Genomic DNA, 26,358 nt, shown 5'->3' on the forward strand with positions numbered 1-26,358 from the left:
AACTGAGGCTCAGTTTGAAATTAGAGGTTAATCTAAATAGCTCTCCTGAAAGAGCTCCCTAGGTACTGCATAGCTAACAATTACTGAGAAACTGAATGAATAGCTGTCTTTCCCACCCAGGAAGGACCCAGTAAAAGTGAAACTGGATGGCTGGTCTCCCTCACCCCCTCCCTATAACTGAACTTTGACTGTTGTTGACTTTGCTCTGAAATTGCCCACCCACAACATCAAGCTTCTCTTGCCAAAACTGTGTTCTGTTTACAAAAATATTCTACAGTATAAGGACCACAATAAAAAGAAAGGAAAAAAACAAACAAAAAACAATCAGACCACATCTAGCTTAGTCAAGGTAAAAAGAATGAAGCTGTTAATTCCTTAAAAGTCTGCCTTGCTCCAGCCTCAAACTGTCGAGAGGAGATTGTGGAATTAGGTCAGGGAAGGCTCTTCACTTCACCAAGCGTTTTGGTTGAAACCGAGGGTTTCATTTGTGTTTAAGTCACAGCCTCAACACATTATATAAAGTAGGACACATGCTAAAAATGACTGGTTGCATATGGAAAAACAGCAAGTACCCCTCTTCAATTTATGCTCTACAGATTCCATAAAAGTATCTCAGAGGAGTCCTTTCTTTGGGTTCCTTGTTAGAACTAAGTCAAGATGTATATAGATTCAAATTTTCATTCACATAATGATACAAAAGCATTTGTAACTTCCCATACAGTAACTCTGATTAAAATGGAGAAGCAGATTAAACAATTATAGCAAAAGGTGCATAGATATGTTGGGTTGATTCACTCATCAAAGGATGCTGGCAGTTATGTGTCAAATACCCACATACATATCTTTCTTGCCTCTAACCTTATTATTTTTGCTTTAAAAAAGCATTTCCTTTTTCTCCTGCTGGACAAAATACAAGATGCCTCCTTTCTGTATGTCTATATGTAAGCTTCCCTGTTCATCCTCTTTTGCTGTCTTCATTCTCATTATCAGGACTGGCAGGAGGGAGACTGTTGTTACACCAAACCACAGGGAGTGGTATTCATTTGTTGTCATACCAGAGAATGGTATGGTTTAACTCTACAGTGAAAAGAATCACCTAACCATCACTCATCCTGTGTGAGATCTGAGTACTTAGGAACCAACCAAAAAAGAACAGGGATGTTTGCCCCATCTCCCTTAGAATGTGGGCTGGCAGGCACAGCTGGAGTGACATTCCAGTGACTGTAAAAGTCACTTCATGCTCAAAAATGGAAGTTGGAAAATGAACATGTGGATGACTCTATTCTTCATTGCTGGCACCTACTGCCACCACCCATCATGGCTCTAAGGACAGGCCACTTTGCAGGAGCACAGCTGCTCAGTCATGTGGTAAGGACAAAGGTACATGCCCTTTCCCCAGTCCTTTCAGAAAGAGGGCTTGTCACAGAAAGAGAGAGAATGGAGAGAGATCTAGGTAGGCAGCTCATGATCCTCTTAACTGGAAAAAAAAAACAAACCAAAAAACATCACCTGGTAGACTTGGGCACACAATGGAACTTGATCACAAGGACGATTAGAAAGGCAAACTCCACTCACACAGAGCAGTACATGCTTATTAAAAAAAAAAGACATCTTCAGTACACAATGAACCCTGGGGAGCCAGGGCTAAGCCTCTTGTATCCAGATGTAGCTCACTACTCGTGTGAGATTGGCCAACCTTGGAAGGGCAATGTGCGATGGTGCATTGTTGCAGGGTAGTCCCATCTTGGGGGAACTTTGGATCTTAGCCTGAAAACCCAACCCCCATGTGGGAAATGCAGCAGCTCCTCCGCCAGGACAAGACACCAACAGAAGAATACAAAAGAAGAATGATCAGAAACCAACAAAAGAGTGACCCCAAACATCAAGGTTTCTTCAGGTTTTGTTGTCATCGTACATGTCCAAGGAAGGCTCAATCATGGAGAATTCGCTCTCGTAAACCAGGCTTCGAGGGGACAAAGAGTTCCGATGAAAGAAGTGCCCACCTAAAAAATAAAAAAAAAGAGCAGAGCAAAAAGATTTGATCAGAAAGTAGGCATAAATGTCACAGGGACAGAGGGGAGAAAGAGAAATGTATTCTCACTGAAGCATTACGTTAGTTCAAATATCCATTTCAGTTGCTTTTCACATGGGGACAACACAGAACTTATCTACACCAATACAATATAAGCATGCCTGCTACATTCATGACCCAACAGCTCACAAAGACTACTAACTCACAGAAGAACTGTGATCTCTGTTGGAGGAGAGAATGATCACACTGACAGAATCACAGAGCCTTGAAGTAAATGACATATACTAAAATCTCTAAGTCAGGGGGTGACCATTCAGCTTTACAAAAAGATTTATCCTTGCAGCCCTTTAAACAAGCAGCTTCTCTAGTGTCTTTAATGCAATTCAATTCATAAATAAGGTCTGCTCACACACCTATTTTGGCATATGTGGATCATGTAAAGTGTAACACATATACTACATTTCTGTTTCACCAAGTAGCAACTTTCAACATGCTTCCAAGGAGACACTGGGACCTAACATTGTATCTGTTGCATGTTATCCTAATAACCAGGTGAATGGGAATACCAATATTGGCTCTTTTTGTTATTATTATTTTTTTAAAGACTGGGTCTCTCTATCTTGCCCAGGCTAGAAGTGTAGAGCTACTCATGGGTCCAATCCCATCACTGATTGGCATGGGAGCCTTGACTTGCTCTGTTTCTGACCTGGGCTGGTTTGCTTCTCTTTAGGCAACCTGATGGTCTCCTGCTACTGAGGGCTCACTCTTTTAATGCCAAACTTAGGGCAGACACCTGATCAGCATAACCCATCAAAGTTGAGAACTCCCACGCTCAAGAGATCTGCCAGCATCAGGCTCCCCTCCCCTCTTTCCTTCCGGTAGCTGGCATTTACAGGAGTATGTCATTACCTGCAGCCTGTCATTGCTTCTAGCACCAGCTATGTTTTGCATTTCAGCTTACAAGGTGAGTTTATACAGAACTGAGAAGAAAGTTCTTCAATGAAGTTGAAGATCTTGGTGCCTTTCTTTTAGATCTATCAGAATAATCACTGTGCATGAACCATTTTTTCTCTTGGCGTATTCTGGGAGACTGCACACTATAACCCAATATAAACACAATCTCAAGACACTTGCCCTTTTATTAAAGAATATAGTTTCCACTGGAAATATCAAGGGAAAAATGACATTTTCATGCATATATTATTGTGCATGTTTAGTATTCAATGTGATGAAGAATTAAATGCTTAACAATGATTCCTTCAATGTTTAAAAGTCTATAGATTGTCTTTTTCCAATCATGACGGAAACAATCAAACTGCTTGAGCCCTTTGAGAGGTCTGCTTTGAGGGATATGCAATCTCATCAGGGTGGGTAGTTGTTTCACTGATGCATATTATAACATTATTTTGTGCATTTTCTGTTCTTGTCTTTCCATAAATTTTCCACCAAGGGACCACTCAATATGCTGAAGGTCTTCCTCTGGTTCTTTTATTATTTTATGGATACCAGTGTATTACTTGGGCTGTCCAGTCTTCACTTTTGCCCTTCTACCTCCTTTTCTGGCCATATACACCCTCCATGACATCATTTACATTATGTCTCACGTGCAAGTCATTTTTGGTAATGTCTGAGAGGTCATCAGACAAAAATGTGGAGTAAATCAGAACATATATATAGCTTTTGGAGCTGACTCCAAGCATAAGGTACATCTTGGCTATGTCTACTAAGGCACTTACACCTCAAGGTAGAGTGGTAGCCTCCTATAGGATTCACTACCAGTTGTAAATAGTTGGTGAGGACCAAAGCCAGGATCAACATACATCTCCCAAGACTTTTTTTTTTTTTTTTGGCATGTTCAACTTTTGAAACAAAGTCTAACCATGAAGATCTTATTTAGTAACATATACTGTAATCTTCCAATTGGGCACAGTTGATGTGTACAAGAAGAAAATAATTTCCTTGTATTTCTCAGGGATGGAGCAAGTGGATAAATTTTACAGGGAGAGGTGGGAGGTTTTATCAGGAAGCACAGACTATTTTTAGGTCCAAGGAAATATTGGAATGAGTACAGATCAAACTAAAGATTTCATGCTTGGTTTATCTTTAGCAGCTTAGCTTTATGGAACTGCATAATGTGGAACTTACGATAAAAATCATGAGGTTAGTAAGGCGGCAAGTATGCAAAGTGCAAGTACGATTAAGTTTCCAGATTATATGCCATATAGTGCTTCAATACATTGGCTATTTTGAGAATTTAGGGTCTTCATAAAAGCAACGGGCCCTTTTAAACTTAATCACCTAGATGCAGAGGTTCTAATACACAATCTATAAATGGTATTTATTACAAATTCTGGACAATGAAACTACTAGTTGTATATACCATTTTCTTATTTTAGACTCCTAGATGAAAAGAAAATGGCAAGACCAAAGTTTGCATCCAATGGGAGCACAGTTCCCATCCAGACTCTGTCATAGCATTTCTATGCATTTATCCAACCTAAAACATGAAGAATTAACATCCAAAAATAGCTCAAGGACTTTTTGAAGACCCTACGTATCCTACTCTTTACTCTCCTGAAGAGAGCAAGAAAACTAAAGAGAATGCCATCTACCTCATCTTTTCTTCAGGTATTTTTCTAGAGATTTTCTCTTTTGGCACCTTAGGTATATTACTGACAACCAAAACCTACAATGAAATAGGGTAGCTTATATAGGACACAAGGATTTCCAGAGGTCTGAATCAACTGCAATCAACTGGCTTAAGAAAAACTTCCACATTTCCCCAATCCCTAACTAAACACAAGAGGTTTGTTACATTTCAGAGTCCCTTCCTTTGTGGGCATCTTGTTTGTATTTGATTTGACAACTCCCTTCCCCCATTATTGCTTTGTCTGAAGGCATAGACTCTGCTGCACTTTCAAAATGCCATCAGTCTTTTGGTGCTCTTGAAGCCCACCTAGGCCCACATGAGATAGTTACATCTGCCTAGGCATAATGTGGTTTGGGTCCAACATTCTAGGGACTTGGCCTGAAACATGGTGGTGAAAATAGTTGACATTTAAAAATAAGTATTTTCTTAAACAGAAGCCTAGTTTGGGCCTTATTCTGTGAAGCCCTGTGGTTAGGGGGCCACCTAAGACCCACCTAGGGGTAGGGTGATGGTAGCACTGTCTTGCATGTATTTAACCTGTCGATTGGCCACACGGCCACTTATTTCATTCTCCTGGTGAACTTTCTCAGAGCATGACTTCCTAAGGGAGTGTTTCTTTTTCTTTCTGCAGAACTTGAAAGGTTCAGTTCTTGATCTTTTTCCACCAAAGTTCAGAACAAGTTGAAGCTGGCAAAAATAACAATAACTCACATTTCTATGTGATTTAAGGTTTACAAAGTGTTTTCCTCACAATTCTGTGAAGCAGAGTTAGACACTCCCATTTTAGATGAAGAAATGCCTATGGACAAAAAAAAAAAAGATTGAAAAGGATTGGCTAAAGGAATTTGTCATGTTTAGTTTGAAGAGAAGCCTTGGGGGGGGAAGGTAACATGATTGCTAACTACCTGCAGGTTTGTCATCTAGAAGAGGGATTGTAGATTTAGAGCTAGACCTTTGAGGTCATCTAGTCCAACCCCCATCTTTTTAAACATGAGGTCTAGAGAGTTTAAGTAACTTGTTCAAAATTACATAGGTATTAAGTGGCACACCGAGAATTTGAACCCAGGTCCTTTGACTCCAAATCCAGCACTCTTTCTATTCTACTAGACTGCCTTGGAGATGTTTTGCTTAGCTCTGGTGGGTAACTCTAGAAGCCACGGAATAAATTGCAGAGGGGAAAATGTCAAGTTGGTGGGGAAAAATCTTCCTAAAAATTATAGCTGTCTAAAAGTGGAAAGGCCTCAAGACATAGTGGATCTGCCATCCCTTGAAGCCTTCAAATGCAAGGTGCATGCTTACTTGTAATGCTGTAGGGCAATCATGTCAAACTCAGCTAGAAATGGACCACCTATCCACACATGAGGATGTAGCCTCTGCAGCTGCAATACTGACAGTTTTAAATGCAGCTATGTTTTGTTGTATTTTTATTTATTTTATTGAATATTTCCCAATTGTACTTTAATCTGGTTCGGGCTGCACATTTGCTGCCTCTGCTCTAGGGGTCTTGCTGTACAGCCGGACTGGATGACCTCGGAGTTGATGATCTGGACCCTAGCAAAGCCACGTATTTCAGCTGCATACAGGCTAAGAAATCATTATAATATTTTCTTATTGTGACCTTAAACTTCTATGGTCACAATCTCATTGCCAACCTATCAAACCCATTAGTGCAAGGCCCACATCCTAATTACTTTTGTAACTCCACCATCACTGGGCACAGTGCACTGCCCTGATAAGTGAATTCATTTGTCAGAGAAATGACATTTCTTCCTCTCCTGATTCACTTTAGTTATCTGAGGCTGCTGATTGGCATAAAATGAACTTTTTTCCTCCTGTGAACCCTGTGTAACATTACAACCTCTCAGTATAGGTACACCATGCAAGAGCACCCTTTCCTGGCAAAGACTACTCATTTTTAAAACACTGCACTTTGCAAGTATCTGGTCCTAAATTGTGCTAGGTGGAAGTCTCTACAAGCTGGGCCTTCAGATAAGAAACAATTTTATTGTGTTAAATGGATATTTAATTCTCTCACTTAAAAATGTTAATAATTATTGAACCTCACACATTTTGGTTCTAATTATAAGGCTGCCTCCTCGACTGATAGCATCTCATCTGTTCTGAATTAAGCAACAGTATTTAGATGTAGATTTTGGCTGCCATCCGGAATTTCCATGGTGCCAATTCAAAAAAATCTATCTCCATTACATTTTAAAAATTAAATTCTATCTCCCAAAAAGTTTTCTTGGCTACCTGAAAACTAGAATAAGCAAAAACTAAAAACCTGATAACACATTAAAAAACCCAAGAAGCACCTGTGGCGTACTGGAAAGAGTACTGGGTTTGGAGTCCAAGAACCTGGAGACATAGGATCATGGATTTAAGAGCAAGAAGGGACCTTGGAGGTCATCTAGCGAGAGGTGTCAAATTCACTGGGGATGGGATGGGGAGGAGGGTACCTAAAATGTGTTCAGGAACAAATTAAAATACAATTGGTAAATGTTTAACAAATTAAATAAAAATTCAATACAGCACAGTGTTAATTTGTGGTTTTCTAAGTCAATATACCGCTACAGAGATGCTTTTATTTGAGTTTAACACCACTGATCTAATTCATCTCCATTTCATAGATGGAAATAATTGAGGCCCAGAGCGGTTGTGACTTGTGCAAAAATCACAAAATAAGTGGCAATATTGGGATTCGAACCCTGGTTCCTGGATTCCAAAACCAGCACTAGTTGTGTAAACTTGGGAAAGATACTTCATTTTCCCAACCAAAGTCACAAACGACAGGTTCTAATTTTGATTACTGATAATTCTGTAGCCATGAAGTAGGTGAAGTAACCCCATATCATTAAGACTCATGCCTTACAGCCAAAACACTGAAGTTTTATGCTCAGACCTGAAGACAGGCCAAGCATATTTAAAGTTTGTTTACCTCTTGTTTACCTCTTACTCTCTGCTCAGATCCTAAAATTCAGGCATGAATACTTGAAATACTGTGAAAAAGGGAATGTTAGTCCTTCTCTGACAATATCATTAAGTATCATTGTTATCTTTATCAACAAGTTACCTTACTGAGGTTTGGTTTTATCATTTATAATGAAAAGAAGATACTTTAGTTCTCCATATGGTAGTGTAGGAGGGAACAGCAAAGGGAATAACACCTTGGCTTTCCATGGAAATAAAACCAGGTGTAGGAAGAAGTCGATTTGCTACTGACAACACTTCAAAGGACAAATAGATAGTGCCGATCTTCTGTGGTTACTGATGTAAATGGAAGAACTGTTGATTCCATTTGTATCATAAAGTCAAATGAATTCAAGATGGTCCATCAGCATCCTCCTGGTTGGCATGTGATAAGAACTACTAAGCCCCATCATTGACTGTATTGATTTCCACACAGGTACATAATTCAACAGAATAGAAGGAAAGGCTGACTGACCACTTGTTACAGATGCTTTAGAAGGGAATTTTAGGGAGGTCAGGTTGGGCTAGATGACCTCCAAGATCTTTTCCAACTGAGATTCTATGAAACTGGGAATATTTCAACTCTTTTAATCACCAAGAAGTTTCCCCAACATTGCATCTACTGGTATGAGAATGGATACAAAATGGTTCCAAATCAGACACGGTAAAACCTAAATTTTCTTGAATAGTGAAACTGCAGATACAAGTATGACAAAACATTGTACACAGCTGGAAATTTTTGTTATAGCTGATCACAGAATCACCATTTCTTTGAGTCATATTTGGCACAAAGTAAAAGTGAAAATGCCCCAAATGGCCGTGTAGATGGTCTTCTAATGATGGTCATAAACACATTCTTTCACAGAAAAACTGAATTAGTAATGTCATTTTTGACACTGCAATATCTCAAAAAAGGTGAGTAAAAGAAAATCCAACAGCAGCAGTTTTATTTTATTATTTATTTTAATACAAAGCTTTGGCATTAGCAATTTTATGAAAAAATAAAATGTACTAAAAATAAATGCTTGTGTGGCATGTTTGGTAAATGATGCGCATAAAAATAGATTCTCTCTCCAAAGCTGTCAGAAACCACTTCTTCCTTCAAAACCATTCTGCTCTGTGGGATGAAAGAAAGAGGGACAGAAGACAAGGATTAGTCAAAGAGTGGCTGACAACAATTAAAATAACAGAAACTGCCCAAGCGAAAAGTGAGAATAAAATTAATGCTAAAGGGGTGTGTGTGTGTGTGTGTGTGTGTGTGTGTGTGTATATATGTGTGTGAGAGTATATGTTTTTCCAGTACTAACTGCCACCATTTCTTAGCAAGTGATTATCTCTGGGTCTGATGCCCAGCGTCTTAGTAGCTTTAGGATACTTCAAAGATTTCCTGAGGGATTAGGAATATGATTATGAGTATTATAAATAGAGCAACATTTTCCATAATTTAAAATATACTTTCTTGCACAGAATATATTTTGCTCCGGGTTCCCATCATTTACACCATATCTCCTGAGATGAATACTTGTTTATCAAAAACAGTGGGTTAAGATTTGAAAGGTTTCAGTGGCAAACAAATTTATAGAATACAAAGCTCCCCTATAGCTATTCTACAGTCAGAGCTCTGTGCAGAGTTTAAAACACCCTTGGAAAAGTTTCCTAAGCTGATGCTCATGCTAATATTGAGAAGGCAACGGGAAGAGGGAAGTTAGTCCACGGTAACCACTTTGTACATCACTTGCCATGTGCTTGATTACTGTTGACATTTTAAATCCTAGTTCTAATTTCATCACTTCCCTGTTAACAACCCTTCCCTGGCAAACCGCTGACTACAGGATGATGTCTAAGCCCCTCGACTCGGTACTTAAGGTATACTGCACTCTGACCCTAACACATCTCCCCAGACTCATCTCCCATTTATCCTCTATACACCCTGGGGTCCAGCCAAACAACTGTGCACTCTCTGAATATTTCTTGGGCTTCGGCTTACACGTCATTTCTTTTGCCTGGAATGCCTCGTCACCATGAATATCCTATTCAGCCTTTAAGGCCCTGGATAGGATCTCTTTGATTCCTCTGAACAGCCTTTAACACTTTGTACCTCTCTTAAAGCATTTATCAAGTTTTGACTTTTACTATTACTTATGTGAATACTTGTTTTAACCCCTCTACTAGTTCTTAAAGTGAAAGGACCGTGCTTCATTTATCTTTGTATAATCTCACAGTATCTAGCAGAAGGCCTGGCAGAGAACAAATATGTTGAAATTTAACAAGAAAACCTTCATTCTTTAATTCCTCCATTTATGCCTTGCCATAACTTATGCTAGTCCTTTCCTCCTTCTGGGAAAGATGTTGAAGAAAAATGCCAAAGAAAGTGATGTTCTTCTGTCTGACTAAATGTAAGTATTTGAATACTAAGAGCTAAGAGGCTTTTTTAAGTTGGGACTGAAATTTGTAAACTTCCTCTGTTATCATGACACTGCTTTAAAATTAAAAATAAGTAATGTAGTTATACCATTTAAGGTGTTTCTGAATAATTTGTTATAGTTTGGGTGGCAAAGGAAGTACAACTACTATCTGGTAATTGAACAATATTACCTTTTACTCCCATCTTGTCATCATGTACATAGAACAAAGGATTCTCTTTCACTGTATTATTTCAAAGTGCTTGAAAAGCGATCACATGGTTTTCATGGGCCATAAAAGAAGCTTAGTGTTTTGAAAGGATCATGTTCACAACTCAAAATTCTAAACTTTTCTATGTGTAGAAAAGTTCTATGTGTAAAAGAAGCAGTCGACTCCTGACCCTCCCTCCCCCATATCTGAGCCTGTGGTGGGACAGCTACCAAGTCAACCTTAGGATGCCTGAATCATTGTGGTGAGGCTCTTCATACCACCCAACATTTTCATAGTATTCCATACTCTTTAAAGTGCTTTTACCTATATGATCTTTTCTGTGGGCAAATGAGCAGAAGGAAATGATTATCCATGTACTTCTTCATGACTGGAAGAAAGAAGGCCAGGGCGTTTTTGTGTTTGTGCATACGCGTGTGTAATCACACAATCTTCAAACTGGAATGGATATTGTAGGTCTAATCCTCCCATTTTTCCTTTTCTGGTGCAGACCTGTGTACTCACAGGTGTGGTAACTTCCCACTGATGCACTCTGGCTGCTCTTCTATAGCTTCTATTCTTCTGACTTGCCCAGGGTCACACAGCCAACCTGTGTCAGGGGTGGGACTTGACTTTAAGGCTGGCCCTTGGATTCACTATGCCTGATTGACTCTCCTAAGGCAATTAGTCACAGATAAAGAGCATCAATAATTAAAATAAATTCATTTTAAAAATCTGTCTTTCCTAAGAGTAACCGAAAGAATACGTGGGCTGATAAGTTTGGAGTGTTCAGTGGACAGAGTGCTGGACTTGGAATCAGAAGATCTGAATTCAAATCCTGCTTCTGACACCTACTTAGCTGTGTGACACTGAGCAAGTCACTCAACCTTTCTCAGCCTGTGTTTTTTCATCTATAAAATGGAGATAATAACAGCACCTGCCTCAATGGGTTGTTGTGAGGTCAAATGAGATAATATATGTAAAATACTTTGCAAACCTTAAAGCACAATATAAATGCTTGCCATTATTACTTATTAAGTGTTGTGATAATTAAATACTGAAGCAAGGGGAAAACTCCCCAATAACTTTCTTTGGAGGTGGCACACAACCTTTCTTTCTGGAGTCTTGGGGAAAGAAACTAACTAATTCTAATAATCATATGTATTTACCTCAGATTCCTGTGCTTGCACCCTATCATTAAGCTACCTTGGTTAAGTATTTCACTACTGAAGCCAACAGTTTCAAAATCAGAGAAGATTTCTGATATAGATGGTCAATGAAATTAACATTTTTGGCAATTAAATGAAAGCTGTATATGATTTTCATTTTATTAAATTAATTGCTAATGTCATTTCTAAGTGGGGTGCTTAATAATAGGGATCTAAATACAGAGATTTATAAAAATGGGTTCTATTTCTTTACCCAAATGGTTGATAAAAATGTTGAATTGGACAGGGCGAGCTGAAGATAGAGCCCTACATCCAGGGTGATATTGATACTTTCTGTATTTAGTCATTTAACCAGCTACAAAGAACCGAGATGACCTCTTCACCTTGCCCATCCCACCCACCTCTGGCACTCAACCAGCTCTGTAACCATGAACAAGACACTTAATCCAAGTTTTAGTTTCTTCACCTGTAAAATTGGGATAATAATACCAGTAGTACCTACACTTAGAAGGTTGTTGTGAGGCTCAAAATGAGATCTAGTATGCAAAAGTATATGCAAACCTTCAAGTACCATACAAATGTCAGCCATTACTACTATCATTGACCTCACATTGCTGTAGTGATTCTATCAAACACTTTGCTGAAATCAAGGTACACTGTTTGTTGTTAAATGTTTTCCCCATTTCCATTTAAACTTACTGTAGACATTATAAAATATTTAAGAGTCTACCTCCTGAAACAAACCCAGGAACTATATGAACACAATTACAAAACACTTTTCACACAAATAAAATCAGATCTAAATAACTGGAAAAACATCAGTTGCTCACGGGTAGGCCGAGCTAATATAATAAAAATGACAATTCTACCTAAGCTAATTTACTTATTCAGTGACATACCAATCAAACTACCAAAAATTATTTTATAGAGTTAGAAAAAATAATAACAAGATTCATTTGGAAGAACAAAAGGTCCAGAATATCAAGGGAACTAATGAAAAGAAATGCAGGGGAAGGTGGCCTAGCCATTCCAGATCTTAAATTGTATTATAAAGCAGCAATCATCGAAACTGCTTGGTACTGGCTAAGAAATAGACTGGTGGATCAGTGGAATAGGTTAAGTATGCAAGACACAGTAGTCAATGACTATAGTAATCTATTATTTGATAAACCCAAAGACCCCAGCTTCTGATATAAGAACCCACTCTTTGACAAAAACTGCTGGGAAAACTGGAAAAGAGGATGGCAGAAACTAGGCATAGATCAAAATCTCACACCATATACCAAAATAAAGTCAAAATGGGTTCATGATTTAGATATAAAGGCTGATACTGTAAGCAAACTGGGAGAGCAAGAAATAGTTTACCGATCAGATTTATGAAGAACAGAAGAATTCATGACCAAACAGGAGATAGAGAACATCATGAAAAGCAAAATGGAAAACTTTGATTACATTAAATTGAAAAGTTTTTGCACAAACAAAGCCAATGCAACCAAAATTAGAAGGAAGGTAGAAAGTTGGGAAAGAATTTTTACAACCAGTCTCTCTGATAAGGGCCTCATTTCTAAAATATATAAAGAATTAAGTTAAATTTATAAGAATACAAGTCATTCCCCAATTTGATAAATGGTCAAAGGATATAAACAGGCAGTTCTCAGATGAAGAAATTAAAGCCATCTATAGTCATATGAAAAAATGCTCTAAATCACTATTGATTAGCAAAATGCAAATCAAAACAACGAGGTACCACATCACACCTATCAGATTGGCCAACATGACAAAACAGGAAAATGATAAATGTTGGAGAAGATGTGGGAAAATTGGAACACTAACGCATTGCTGGTGCAGTTGTGAAATGATCCAACCATTTTGGAGAGCAATTTGGAACTATGCCCAAAGGGCTATAAAAATGTGCATACCTTTGACCCAGCAAAAGCACTTCTAGGGCTATATCCCAGAGAGATCATACAAATGGGAAAAGGACCCACATGTACAAAAATATTTATAGCAGCTCTTTTTGTGGTGGCAAAGAATTGGAAATTGAGAGGATGCCCATTGCTTGGGGAATGGCTGAACAAGTTGTGGTATATGAATGTAATGGAATACTATTGTGCTGTAAGAAATGATGAACAGGCTGACTTCAGAAAAACCTGGAAAGACTTGTATGGTCTGATGCTGAGTGAAGTGAGCAGAACCAAGAGAACACTGTACACAATAACAGCCACATTGTGTGATGACTAATATTGATAAATTTAACCCGTCCCAGCAATACAAGGATCTAAGACATCTCCAAAGGCCTCATGATGGAAAATGCTATCCACATCCAAAGAAAGAATTATGGACTTTGAATGCAGATCGAAGCATACTATTTGCTATTTTTTTTTTCGTCTGTTGAGTTTTGTTTCCTCTTTCTGGTGGATTGGTTCTAATTCTTCCTTACAACATCACTAATGTGAAAGTATGTTTAATAGGAATGTATATGTATAGCCTATATCAGACTGTGTGCCATCTTGGGGAGGGTGGTGGGGAGGAAGGGGGAGAAACATTTTAAACTCAAAAGCATATGGAAGTGATTGTTGATAAATCAAAATAAACTAATAAAAAAATGTTTTCCCCAAGCTACCAGTTTGATAATGCTACTGAAAAAGGAAAATTAATTCTATTATTTTCTTCTATGGTAAAGTACTTTAATTTCTGATGGACCTAAGAGGAATCCAGACAACACTTAAGATAACTTCTATTGCTGGGCATTATTTATTCTTACAAAAGAATATATCTGAATGTATATAGATAAATTTTTCCTGGAACTAAACTTAAGTAGGAGTTTACCAGGTGGGTTCTGATATAGAGACATTAGATAACATAGCAGAGAAGGTCTTTGATGAGTTTTACAAAAGACAGTAACATTGTTTAAATGTTTGATTCTTATGGTAACTCAACGAAGTTGTTTGTGTGTGTGTGTGTGTGTGTGTGTGTGTGTATGTTTATGTAAGATGGTACCCCTCTACAACTTAGCACACAGGCTTTGTTGGTTGTAGTGGTTGAAAAAAATCTGATGGCAAAACCTCTGGTGTGTCCATTTTAAATGGGCTGGTCTTTGAGTAACAAAGCTCATCTCACTAGACCTGCATGCAAAGCTTTTAAATTGACAGAATTTGGACTGTGTTGCCATAGATGTTGAGAATCATAATAATCACCATTTGCATAGGCCTTTAGAGTTTTCAAAGTGCTTTATATAATCTCATTTGAGACTTAGAGTCCTTTACCTCATAATAGGCCAGCTAAGTAGGCCCTTTGTGGAGGCTGATTTCTAATCATTTAATTCAATACAGAAATTGATCTTGGAGGATTTAGAAAAATGAATAGCTACCATGTCCATTAGACTGACACTCTTAAATATCAACTGTCTTTAATGGGCCTTTCACAGCTGCTGGGTGTCCATTGATTCATAATTAAATTCTCTAACAAATTTGCAGATAGTTTTTTATTTCTCAAGGCAAGGACAATATGCTTTGGATACCAGACATGAGGTAGTTACTCTTATCATGCTGCTATTTTAAGTCTAGCCAGAACTCTTACTCAAACAAAAGACTAATCTATTTCAGCATGTGTAGGCAGAAGAAGTAGGCCTGAAAGTAAACCTAAAACTTACTTAGAAAAAAAGCTCAAATTCTTAAGTACTTGTACAATTATGTGGTTAAGACCCGGGAGTTCTACAACTCTTCTGCAGTAAAGAGATAACCTTAGTTTGAAGGATGTTTTAAAAAGCAAGTGTTACTGACTTGTTACTTGCCTTATCTATAAGAGAACTTCAGTATGGCTATTATGGAATGTCTGATTTTAACTAAAATCACATCTTGTGGAGCCTGCCCAGCTTATGTGTTAGTTTCATATGTAATTCAAAATAAGCAAATTAATTGAGCTGGTAAATCTTATTTAAGATAGTCTACTTAAATGTTGTAAGATCCCTACCAAATAGCAATTGTGGTTTTGATATAACTAAAGAAAATTTTTCTTTTAAACAGTACAGACAGCCAACTGCTTAAGCCTATTTTTAGCTGAAAGAATAAAACCAGGTCATTTAGCATAGAGGAGGATGCTTATCTTCCTGGCTGCTATAGCAGGATGACATTCTTATATCTAATTAGTTTACTTAGTTGTTTGGATGTAAATGATGAAGTAGGATTAGGACACAGCTAACCTAAAATTTTGAGAAATTAGTTTTTATCCTAACCAACATGGGGCAAATGCTGAGCAATGCACAAATGTTGTTTTCATTTGTAAATGAGTCACATGGATGTTGGTAACAGTTTATATAGCATACCACTAATCACAATGAATAAAATAAAAATAACCTCTTGCTGTGGAAGGCTGTTCTTGGAAAATCACAGTATCTCAGAACTGGAAAAAACTTAAAGGAATTCTAGTTTGACTTCCCACCCAACACACACACACACACACACACACACACACACACACACACACACACACCCCACCCCACCCATTTATAATACCTCTGACAGTTTCTATTTAAGTCCAATGACAGGAAATTTGCTTATGACTACAACTACTTGAAACTTAGGTAGCCCTTTAAAGTTTGCACCAAGTTTTACAAATATGATTGCATTTGAGCCCCACAACCGCCCTGTGAAGTAGGTTGTTCTATAGGTATTATTATTCCCATTTTAGAGACTCCAGCCCTGGGCCTCCTAGCTCTGAGACGGGAACCTTTGCATTACCTTGCTGGGACCTTCCTTGATTCCACTAATCCCTGGGATCCCCGACTCTAACAGAAGTAAACCTTATTTTGCCAGGATGAAGACCTCCATTCCACTTCCAGCAGCCTGCTTGCCATGCCCTACATGTTACCCTTCTGCCTTGTTCCCTGACTGCTAGCTACCTTCTAGCTCCTTTTTATGTGCTATCTTCCCCCATTAGAATGTAAGTTCCTTGAGGACAGACATTGTCCTGCTTGCCTGCATCTATCCCCAGTGCTTAACATGGAGACTGGCATATAGTCAGCATTTACTAAATGATCCAGGAGTGACAGAGAATTTAATGATCATCTAATCCAAAGCCCTCATTTTAAAGGTAAAGAAACCAAAGCCCAGAGAGATGAAAGAGTTGACCAAGGTCACAAGACAGCAAGTGGCAGAGCTGCAGTTCTAACCCAGATCTTCTATCTGCCACTCCAGTGTTCCTTCCCCTACCTCACAAAATCGTTCCCAGTTCTCTATTGAGAGGTAAGCAATGTGTGCCCAATCCCTCCCTCATGCTGATGAGGGACCTGTAAGCATTTTAAGATTATCCTGTGCTCCCTTAGCCATGTTCATCTCCTGGTTTCCCAAGCATCCTTCAAGTCTCAGCTAAAACCCCACCTTCTATAAGAAGTCTTTCCTGATCCCCTTAATGTCAGTGCCTTCCCTCTGTTGAAGATCTCCAATTTATCCTGTGTACAGTCTGCTTGTACGTAGTTGTTTGCACGTTACTTCTACTATTAGACTGTGAGTTCCTTGACAGGAGGGACTGTTTTTGCCTTTCTTTGTATCCTTAGCACTTAGTACAGGGCTTGGCATGTAACAGGTACTTAATAAATGCTTGTTGCCTCAACTTCTCTAGGCTACTCATCTCCAATTCCCTTGCCTATTCCTCAAATGGCATTAATTGCAGATCCCCCTAACCATTTCAGAGGCACTGTCATTTTCTCCGTTTGTCTTCTAGTAATGCAACACAAAAAAGCACTAGTATTTTTTGGCTACTGCATCACATTACTGGCTAACAATAAGTCTGTGATGAACTAAAACCTTTAGGTCTTAACCACATTAACTGTCACACCAAGTCTCTTGAATTACTGATTTACGAACTATGCTCATCATGGTTTTATTAGCTATGTTGCCAGTGGTATCAGTTTGAAAATGGTGCTTGTGTTATGGAATCATGTTTTCTCAATCATTAAAAAAAATCATCCATATTTTTCTTATCACCCAAAAATGTAAACCAGAAGAACACAAACTGAACAATCATTACTTACTCATTAGCTTTCAAGCTAGCTGTGGCTCTGATGATCATGTAGCAGAGAGTGAAGGCGCTGAGGAGGCCAAAACTGGCAATAATAAACCATTCTTCTGTTGACAAAGGAAAGGGAGGCAATCACTCGTGGGAGAAGGCTTATGTCAAATCGATGTCAATATTTCTCTCAAATGCCATTGGTGGAGGCAACGCAGGTGTAAGCCATAACTGGCACAAGGAAGTGTAGCAGAAGAAAGTTTGCCAGAAAGTTACTAACTGGAAGAAGTTGTGGTGAGAAATACAAGGGGAAAAGGAAAGCAGGGCCCAGCCATTTCTGTCTGCCAACACCCTGAGGCTTGTGAGAAGGATGTAGTCACCAAACAGTGTGAAGTGAGAAACGTAAAATAAGAAAAAATATTCGTGGAAATAGATTTTTGTTAATTACAACTAAGTCAAACTGTCCAGCCAAGTTTCCGATTTTTTCCCTCTTCGGTGTGAAAACTCCATGCAGTCACCCCCACTTAGAGAAGACTTCAGCTGCAGAGAAAAACAATTCTCAAGAGCGTGGTCCACGGAGACTCCGGGCAGTCTGTGGCCTGAACTTTCCTTAGCTTTCATGATGACATTATGATAATCTCTATTATTTTCCCCTCCATATGCACACATTTACACTATTGAACAAAACCAACACAACATCTTGGTGTTTCATCAAAAGCAGTTGTCATTCATCCTGATTATTTTGGTGAGGTTTTTTTTTTTTTTGTCATGGGAAGTAGAAACTGATAAGGCAGATAGCCTGAAAGATAGCATGTAAATATTAAAAAAAATGAAAACCACCAGTATACGATTACAGAGTTGTTCAGATAATCAATATGTGAGGATTTTCTTTAAGCCATTTAATAATTTTCTTAATCTTGTAAGAGTCTGCATTTTATTGAAATGATATTCTAATACTCTCATAAAGCAGAGCCTCCCTATACATCTAGAGGCTATCAGAGGAGAGCCAGTCCAAATCAGTAAAAAGTTTCAAGCACGACATTCTCTTAAAGAAATGATGCTTTATTATTTTTAAGGACATACATTATCAGGCCTGGGCTAAAAAGATGTTGCTTGGTATAGGGCTCCTTGGAGACCTGCTCTAATGAATGGAAAATAAAGATCTGGGATGAGAATATCAATTGTTTGTATGTAAAAGTTGGTTCTATGGTATTGGATGACGTTCATAATATTTTTGGTTAAACATTTTAAACATTCTTTCAAAATTTTTGTTTATATTATTAAACTGCTCGATAGACTCTACAGAAAGGAAAACTACCACTTAGCTCTTGTAATTCACTTGAAGCTAGTAAATATTAAGTGCCTACTGTGAGTATTCCAAATTAGTAAAGTGAATTAATGAAGTTTTAGCGGATTGCTAATTCCCATTTTTTCACTAGTTAATTTCTGAAATTAGGAAAAGCTAGTTTGATAATCTTAAAAATGAAACAGTAATATTTAATAATACCAAGGAAATTAAGAACTTTTTTCTATGACTTCTGCATATGTAAAATATATAGATTTTAAGAGTTGTGATTCTGTTTAAATTACTTGATTCTAAATGAATGATACTCATTCGTGGGGCACAAATGTACTAAAAAAAAATCAGCCCAGATAAAGCAAATTTGTCTGTAGCTGTATCCTAATACAGTTGTATGATAGCAGCACCACAATGTACCATGAGCATACTTCATCTCTATCCTGCACAGAATGATTTCATGAAAAAGTACCACCTACAAAGCCACAGACTTTTGGATAAACCTTTGTCTTTTTTTTTATTGCTACTGGATCAGTGGCAATTAAAAAAATATAGACTAAAAAAAACCTCCTGCATACGATAATATAAGAAACAGGAAAAACAAAACAAAACATGCAATCCACTAATCTAGTAGTTTGTGATAAAAACTGAGTCTGGCTCCTTCTTTGTGATGGATGAATAAAGGATGCATCAATATCAGGCAATGATACTACAAAATGATAGTGACAGTAAAAAAAAAACCTGGAACTAGGTCTTATAGTGAGACATGTTACCAAATCAAATGGCACACATGCTTTATGGATCTGGATAGTTTAATAAAAAAAAAAGGCTTTGCTTTCTTCCTACAGAAGCGACCATCACATTGTGCTGACAGGCCAAAAAGAGCAATAGTCCTCACTAAAAAAAGTACACTCAACATACAGGGGAATATTATGAAATGTGCAGAGGGAAGTAGAAGTTGTTCATAAAAATTATGTGTAAGGAGTAGGGTAGGAAAGTGGCTGTCTTGGGACATGGATAAGTTTTTTGTGATGTCAAAATCAAATTCTTTGCTGTTCTCTGAAAATTTGCTTGTGGCTGTGACCATCTCGCTAACATTTAGGAAACCAGGAGATGTACTCAGCTCTGCTCAGTTGCCCAGCAGACTGCCCTTTCTTTTTCTACTGAGAGGGTCTTATAGAGAGCTAGATCAAAGGGTGTATTGCTAAGGGACCTGTACCACTTCAAGTCTTCTAATTTGGAGACTTTAATATCAAGCCAAAAAAGAAAGAAAGGAAAATAAATTAGCATAAAACATCAAAGCAAGAAACAACAAAGACTTTGCTAACAATTCCCAAAGATACTGAGAACTCATATTACATAAGCTCAAAGTCTAGACTCAACTCTTCACTGATGGGTCTTCTTTTAAAATTTATTTTTGGAAATTTGAGGTAACGATGCTAATATTTATAAACCATAACGGAAAAAAAGGAGGCTGGTGAGAGTTTGAAGTCATTTTCAGTTCTAATAATATTTTTTCACAATTTATTTTGAGAAATAATGATTTCAAAACATCAACTATTCATATATGTATAGAACTTTACAACTTCTAAAGCACTTACAATACATATTAGCTCATTTGACCCTCACAACAGCCCTGTGAGGTAGGAAGACAAGGTATTTTTCTTTCCATTGATGGGTGAGGAAACTGAGGTTCAGAAAAGTGAGTTGCCCAAGGTTAATATGTGGTAGAGCTGAGACTTGCCTTCAGGCCTTTTGACTAAGTCTACCATTCTTTCCACTACATCATTCACTCTGCCTCATATTTATAAACCAACGATTGTTAGGGACAACTAAGACTCCTACATTCAATACTAACACAATTAATTTCTGTATAGACTCAAAACTCCCATGGATTCAAGTGGGTCTTAAAATCATGTTATGCAAAGCATACACAGAGGATCTGTTTCAATGAAAGCATCTAAAAATTCCTCAAGTGGTTGAAGACATAGAGATATGTATTCAAGAAGCCCCAAGAATACCTGAATTGTCTTGCAGGGTTGTGCTATGTTAAGCTGAGGTTCCTGAACAGTGAAGGAAAAGCACTCAGCGCTTGAAGTGAAAGATTACCACTTACTTGTTACTGCAATGTTGATTTCTCCTGTTCGAGGAGTGAGCTCCCCATCCTGAGGAAGTTGAGACATCCCAGAAGTGCGAAGTGGCTCAAGGCCAAGGGAGCTGTCACTGGCAAGGTCACCAAGTGCTGATCTTCGATTAGCAGCTTGGCTTCTGGTAAGCCTTTCCATGTCAAAAGCTACATTATCAGTACATGGCAAATTTGGCTGAAAAATATTTTCAGATTAAAAATTACATATATTTATTTTTATAAATATGAATAAAATAATAAGATTAAAGATAAGAAATCTTAAACAGGGTTTTAGAGAATCAGTTTCTAAGTTATCTGGTGGGAAAAATATTCTCCCACCAACTTTTTTCATGTTTTCATCATTCTTTCCTTAAGAGAGCTTTGAAAATAATGAATTCTTTTAAAAGACCTAAAAATTTTTCAACAAAGGCACATTACTACAAAGTAACATCGCTATGCATTGCAGCACTGATAAAATTAGTTACTACACCTTTATAAGATGGTTACAGGCTTTTTTGGGGAATAAAACTAGAGTTCTGGCCCAAAGGTAGATTAAAAAGAAGCTGGAGTCTTCATTACAGAGCTGAAACCCAATGTGAAAAGCAAGAATTATACTAATTTGGCTAAATTATTTAGTTTGGTGGTGAATAATAAAGTGTTATTTAAAATATTCAAATTCATTCTATGATTTCTTTATCAATATAGATTTAAAGTAATGATTCATTTAGGGTGGTTAGACAAATACAACCATCCAAAACAAAAATTATAATGTGAAAAAGAATTCTGAGTGAGAAAAATAGCTGGTCCAAAGTCAAGGTAGTGGAATGAGAGACGTTGGAGTCAGGCAAGACCGGAGGCTGAATCCTACCTTTGAGACTAGCTTGTGTGAACATGCTTTCTGAGCATCAGTTTCTTAATTCTTAAAACAGGGATAGCAGCACCTGTAGGAGCTACCTCACAGGGTTGTTGTAAGGATCAAATGCAAAAAATATGTGTAAAGTGCCTTCCCAACCATAAAGTACTATATAAGTGGACTATTATTATTATTGTTATATTATACTGAGCTTGTAGTCCATGAATTTCTGAATTTCACAAAAACTGCTGTCTATTTCTGTCTACCCCATCTTGTACCTATGCATTTGATTTTTTTAAACCTAACTGTATCATTTTACATTAATCCCCATTAAATGCCATCTTATTGGATTTGGCCTATCATGCAAATGATCTAAAAATACCTTTTTAGATCCCAAATTTGTCATTCAGTATGTTAGGAATCCCCTATCAAGCTGCCTATCATCTGAAAGCTTAGTAAGTATTTCAACTATATCTTTATCCAGACCATTGATTAATATGTTGAACAGAGTAGGGTCAAGAATAGATAGAGTCCCGGGGCATTCCACTAACAATCTCCAAGAACACTGACATCAATCCATCATTACTATTTTTGGCATAGTCACTTAATTTATCTAACTTTACTTTCAGTTTACATCTTTCCATTTTACCCACAAGAATATCATGACATCCTGTCAGATCTCATGGAAATCCAGATATCCTATATCTAAGGTATTTACCTAACTCTAGTAATTCTGTCAAGAAAGGGAATGAGGTTAAATTGGATATGATATATATTTAATGAATTCAAGCTAGTTCTTAGTGCTTTTCGATTCCTTTCTTAGGACTCACAGACTATTCTTTAATAATACATTTTAGAATTTTGGGAGGAATTGAAGTTAAATTACCAGCCCCTGGTTTGAAGAATCCATTTCATTATTTAAAAAAAAAAAAACAGTGCACTTGTAATGTACTGTGACATAATTTTAAAAATATTATCTGTAGTGGCCCAACAATCACACATCCACAAGTTTTCACTTCTCTGAGGTATCTGATTCTGATGACCTAAATGCATTGGGGTCAACCAGGTAGTTTGGATTGCTTGTGAACATTTTTATTTTATATGTTTCATTGCCTTTTCTCCCTCATTTGTTGTCATCCTCCATAGTCATCCTAATTTTCTTTTCGCTCTTCCTCCCCCTCTCCCCCAAGGTACTTAAAGATTATTTGCTGTCCTCAATATTCACTGCAAACCTTAACTGATTCTGGGCTTTGGCATTCTTAATATTCATAGAAAACCATGCTACTTGTTAATAAAGCCTTAGTTTTCTGTCCATGCATTAATTTTCTATACACACTTTTCAGAAATGTGTTTTGGTTGATGAGTTCCTGCTGTAGCTACACATATCTCTTTGGCAACTCACCATTTTCTTCCTCAGATCCATCTGTTTGTTTTATCAGAATTTTGTTCTTAAGAACATCTCTCTTGAGCCAACTTTGACAGAATTTTAGGACGCAGGATCCTATCTGAGCTCTTTGAAATTGCCATTACCTGGCCATCCCCAAGCCACAGTGCCTGGTTCCACCAGAATTCATACTTATTCCCTTGGAACCCTGGGCTCTGGTGAGCTTTCATCTTATCTTACCAGGTCTTGGGTCTATAGTTCCACTTCCTGGAATTATGCTGCCAGGAAGTCTAACCTCCAGCTTCCTCCCCTTTCAGACCTTGTACTCCTGCCCCTGAGCAGGACCCTAGGCACTGATTGGTAAGCTTTCACTTTTTCTTACTGCGTCTTGGGCTACTATATAACTTCTTGGTTATCTCCAAGTCATGATAACCCCCACGCCCCCTTCCTTTTTGCTTTCCAATTTGTGTTTCTCCTCTACACAAGTTGTCTTCCTCATTAGAATATAAGTTCTTTAAGGGCAGAAACCATTTTGCTTTCTTTGTATTCCCAACCCTCAGCATAGTTCCCTAATAGCTGCTTATTCATTTATTCTTCTAAAACTTAGGGTGAAAGCCAGATGCTTGGCATTTGTTTATCATGAACGTTAAGCTGGTGTGGTTGCTTCCTTCTGAGTTTTTCATCCTTTCTCTTCTGGAAATCAGTAAATTTGTTGGTCAGAATATGGTTTTGTCTTCTAGTCTTTAAAAAATAAAATCAATATTGATGTAAATCAAGAATTTGTAGACTGTTCTATTTTTTTTTAAGCAAAATGAGGTTTTTGACAGAAGACTGATTAATGGCAGCCTCTTGCTGCTACTATTATGCCTCCTTATTTGTGATTTTCCATGAACTCATGCCTGTTTTCCTGGTCAGGTGGCCTTTTACCACAACATTGCTTTTGTTTCTCTCCTTAATTATATTTATGCAAATATTTTCCATTGCCCTTTTCCTTTTTTAGTTTGAATTTTCTCACAAGAGTATACCTTCTTGACATATAACACTATTCTACTATTGCTTTCATTTAATATGTTCACTGTAAATTATTTCCTTCGATTGTCAGATTTTATTCATGAAATCATATAATACCAAGGGTCAGTGATACCTATGAGACTGAATTTCACCTCCTTTCACTAAGATTTCTAGTTCAATCACCTAAACTCTATTAATTTGTACAGACACCTGAAGCCATGAGTATTTTTATTGTCCCATTTCTTGAATATTGTCTTCTCTAAATTACTACACCTTCTCATACCTGCTAGAATAGTTCTTTGTCCTTTTAACATTTCCTTGCAGCAACCCTGTCTGCTTATAGGACTGTGGGTTCTATCAAAAGGGTTCACGAACAAGTAATTTAATATCAGAATTCTCTACACAATGCTTAAATACAATTGTGCAGGTTTGTCACAGTTTCTGAGTACCAAAACCTTTTTGGTTTACTCCTTAAATGAGAAAATGCTCACCAGCTTAGAGCTAAGCTCCCCACTGGAGACTTTCTTTCAAGGTTATGTCAAATCATTAATGGCTGCTTTTAATGTCTATTTATTTCACCTAACTGTATTGTCTAGGTCATGGCACTTCATCATGTTCATGAGACAAGCATAATAGACTTTGAAGAATGCTTTGCTAAAAATCTAGATAAATTTTATTTATAGCATTTTCAAGTAATGGATTACCTGTACCTAAAATTCGTCTTCCCATTTTATTTGCTGCTTTATGTTTATATGCTGACCATGGTCTAACTCAACATACAAAAATGTTTCCTGTGCTAGAAACAAGAAAGACCTGTTTGAACTGTTTTATACTTAAGAAAAACAAATTTATTCCTATGTACAAACTTGCAAAGCCTGCATAACTGGTTTCTTAGATATCCAAGGCCAATGGGTTTCCACAGATGTTACAAGAGATGGGCTCCTACCCTCCAAACATGACTGAGCAGCTGGAGGAAATAAATATTGAATAACTTGACTGTTAACCTAAAAAATATCTTGCTTGTACCACAATACTCTGATCTATCAGCCCAACTCCTAAAAAAAAAAAAAAAAGGAAATAAGGCTAGTCTGGCACAACTATTTAAGCTATGCTGGCTTTTTGTAATCATTTCATCTTTATCTGGATGTTCACTAACTATCCCATTAATGAAATATTCTAGGATCCTTTCAAGAATCAAAGTTAAACTCACTGTCTAATAGTCTGCAGACTTCATTTTCTTCTCATTGAGACATGTTCTTTTCCAATCCTCTGGTACTATCCATAGCTCTCCAAGATGTTTCAAAGATCACCTCACAGCTTAGTGATCATATCTTGCAGTATCCTACTGTAGTTCATTGGATCCAAGACACTTGAATTTATCAAGGGCTGCTACCTGCTTTCTTAACATTTCCTTGTTTATTTCAGTAATTTAACTATTATTACCCATTTTAATTTTGTCTGTTTTAGTCCAAACACAATTTTCCTTGAAGAGAAAACAAGCAAAGTTGTCTTCTCTCCATTTAAATTGTCATCATTCTATCTATTCAAAGCAGCAATTCTACCTCTCCTTTGATCCTTTTCCCCGCCAAAGCCACCCTCCCCTGACAATTTTATTATCCTCATCTTTCCTTGCCAGTCTTGAGTCACTCTGAGCACTGGCAGGCCAAGATACCTTTCTTTAAGAACCATGTCACACTTTTATCTTCAACTTCCTTTACCTGCCTTTGATTCCATCTTCTGTACCAACATTTTTTCAACCAACAGTGGTGTATGAATTAATTTGGAGAAAGTAAAATAATTAAATTTACTTATATACAATAAACCTTACAAATTAAAAGATTTTTCAATATATACTATGTCCTTTTGCTGCAACTACTTTTTTTTGGTAACAATATTTGGCACTGAATTCACAAGACTTTAGCACATACTCTTTAATTCTTTATCATGAAATCACACTTAGTACACTGGAGATACTAAGTATATTTTTGAGGAATAGTCCATTTTCCCAAGTCTAGCCTTGATTAAATCCCACAGATTTCCAAAGTGGTTTAAATCAGGCAAACTCCCTGGCCACTAAAGCATGTTTATCTCCACCTCTTGCATCTTAACCTTTCATGACATGTCATGGTGCAAGGCTGTGTTGCTGTACTCTATCTCCATTTGGGAATTTCTATAATAATCCTGCTTCTCAATACATCATTATATTTAACTGGAAACAGTACTTACGGGCCAACTGGAAGCAAAAAAAATC

The 26,358-nt window shown here is 37.4% G+C and overlaps 1 protein-coding gene across 5 annotated transcripts in view; it reads right to left on the reverse strand.

The window, feature by feature from the left end:
* Positions 1-340: 340 nt before the first annotated feature.
* RNF130 (ring finger protein 130) overlaps positions 341-26,358 on the reverse strand; it is a 124,294-nt gene continuing 98,276 nt past the window's right edge. The window contains exons 7-9 of one of the 5 annotated variants that reach the window (XM_027867312.1): positions 20,851-21,055; positions 17,463-17,556; positions 341-2,003 (exon numbers count right to left, since the gene is read on the reverse strand). In XM_027867312.1, the coding sequence (XP_027723113.1) occupies positions 1,931-2,003; positions 17,463-17,556; positions 20,851-21,055 (372 nt within the window). In that variant the 3' untranslated portion in view covers positions 341-1,930. Of the gene's footprint in view, positions 2,004-8,606; positions 8,770-17,462; positions 17,557-20,850; positions 21,056-26,358 lie in introns of those variants that run through there. The other 4 variants (XM_027867310.1, XM_027867308.1, XM_027867309.1 and 1 more) reach the window with 4 other exon arrangements.

The sequence above is a fragment of the Vombatus ursinus genome, unplaced genomic scaffold (assembly GCF_900497805.2).
Source record: "Vombatus ursinus unplaced genomic scaffold, bare-nosed wombat genome assembly UNPS02014785.1, whole genome shotgun sequence".
Classification (NCBI taxonomy): domain Eukaryota; kingdom Metazoa; phylum Chordata; class Mammalia; order Diprotodontia; family Vombatidae; genus Vombatus; species Vombatus ursinus.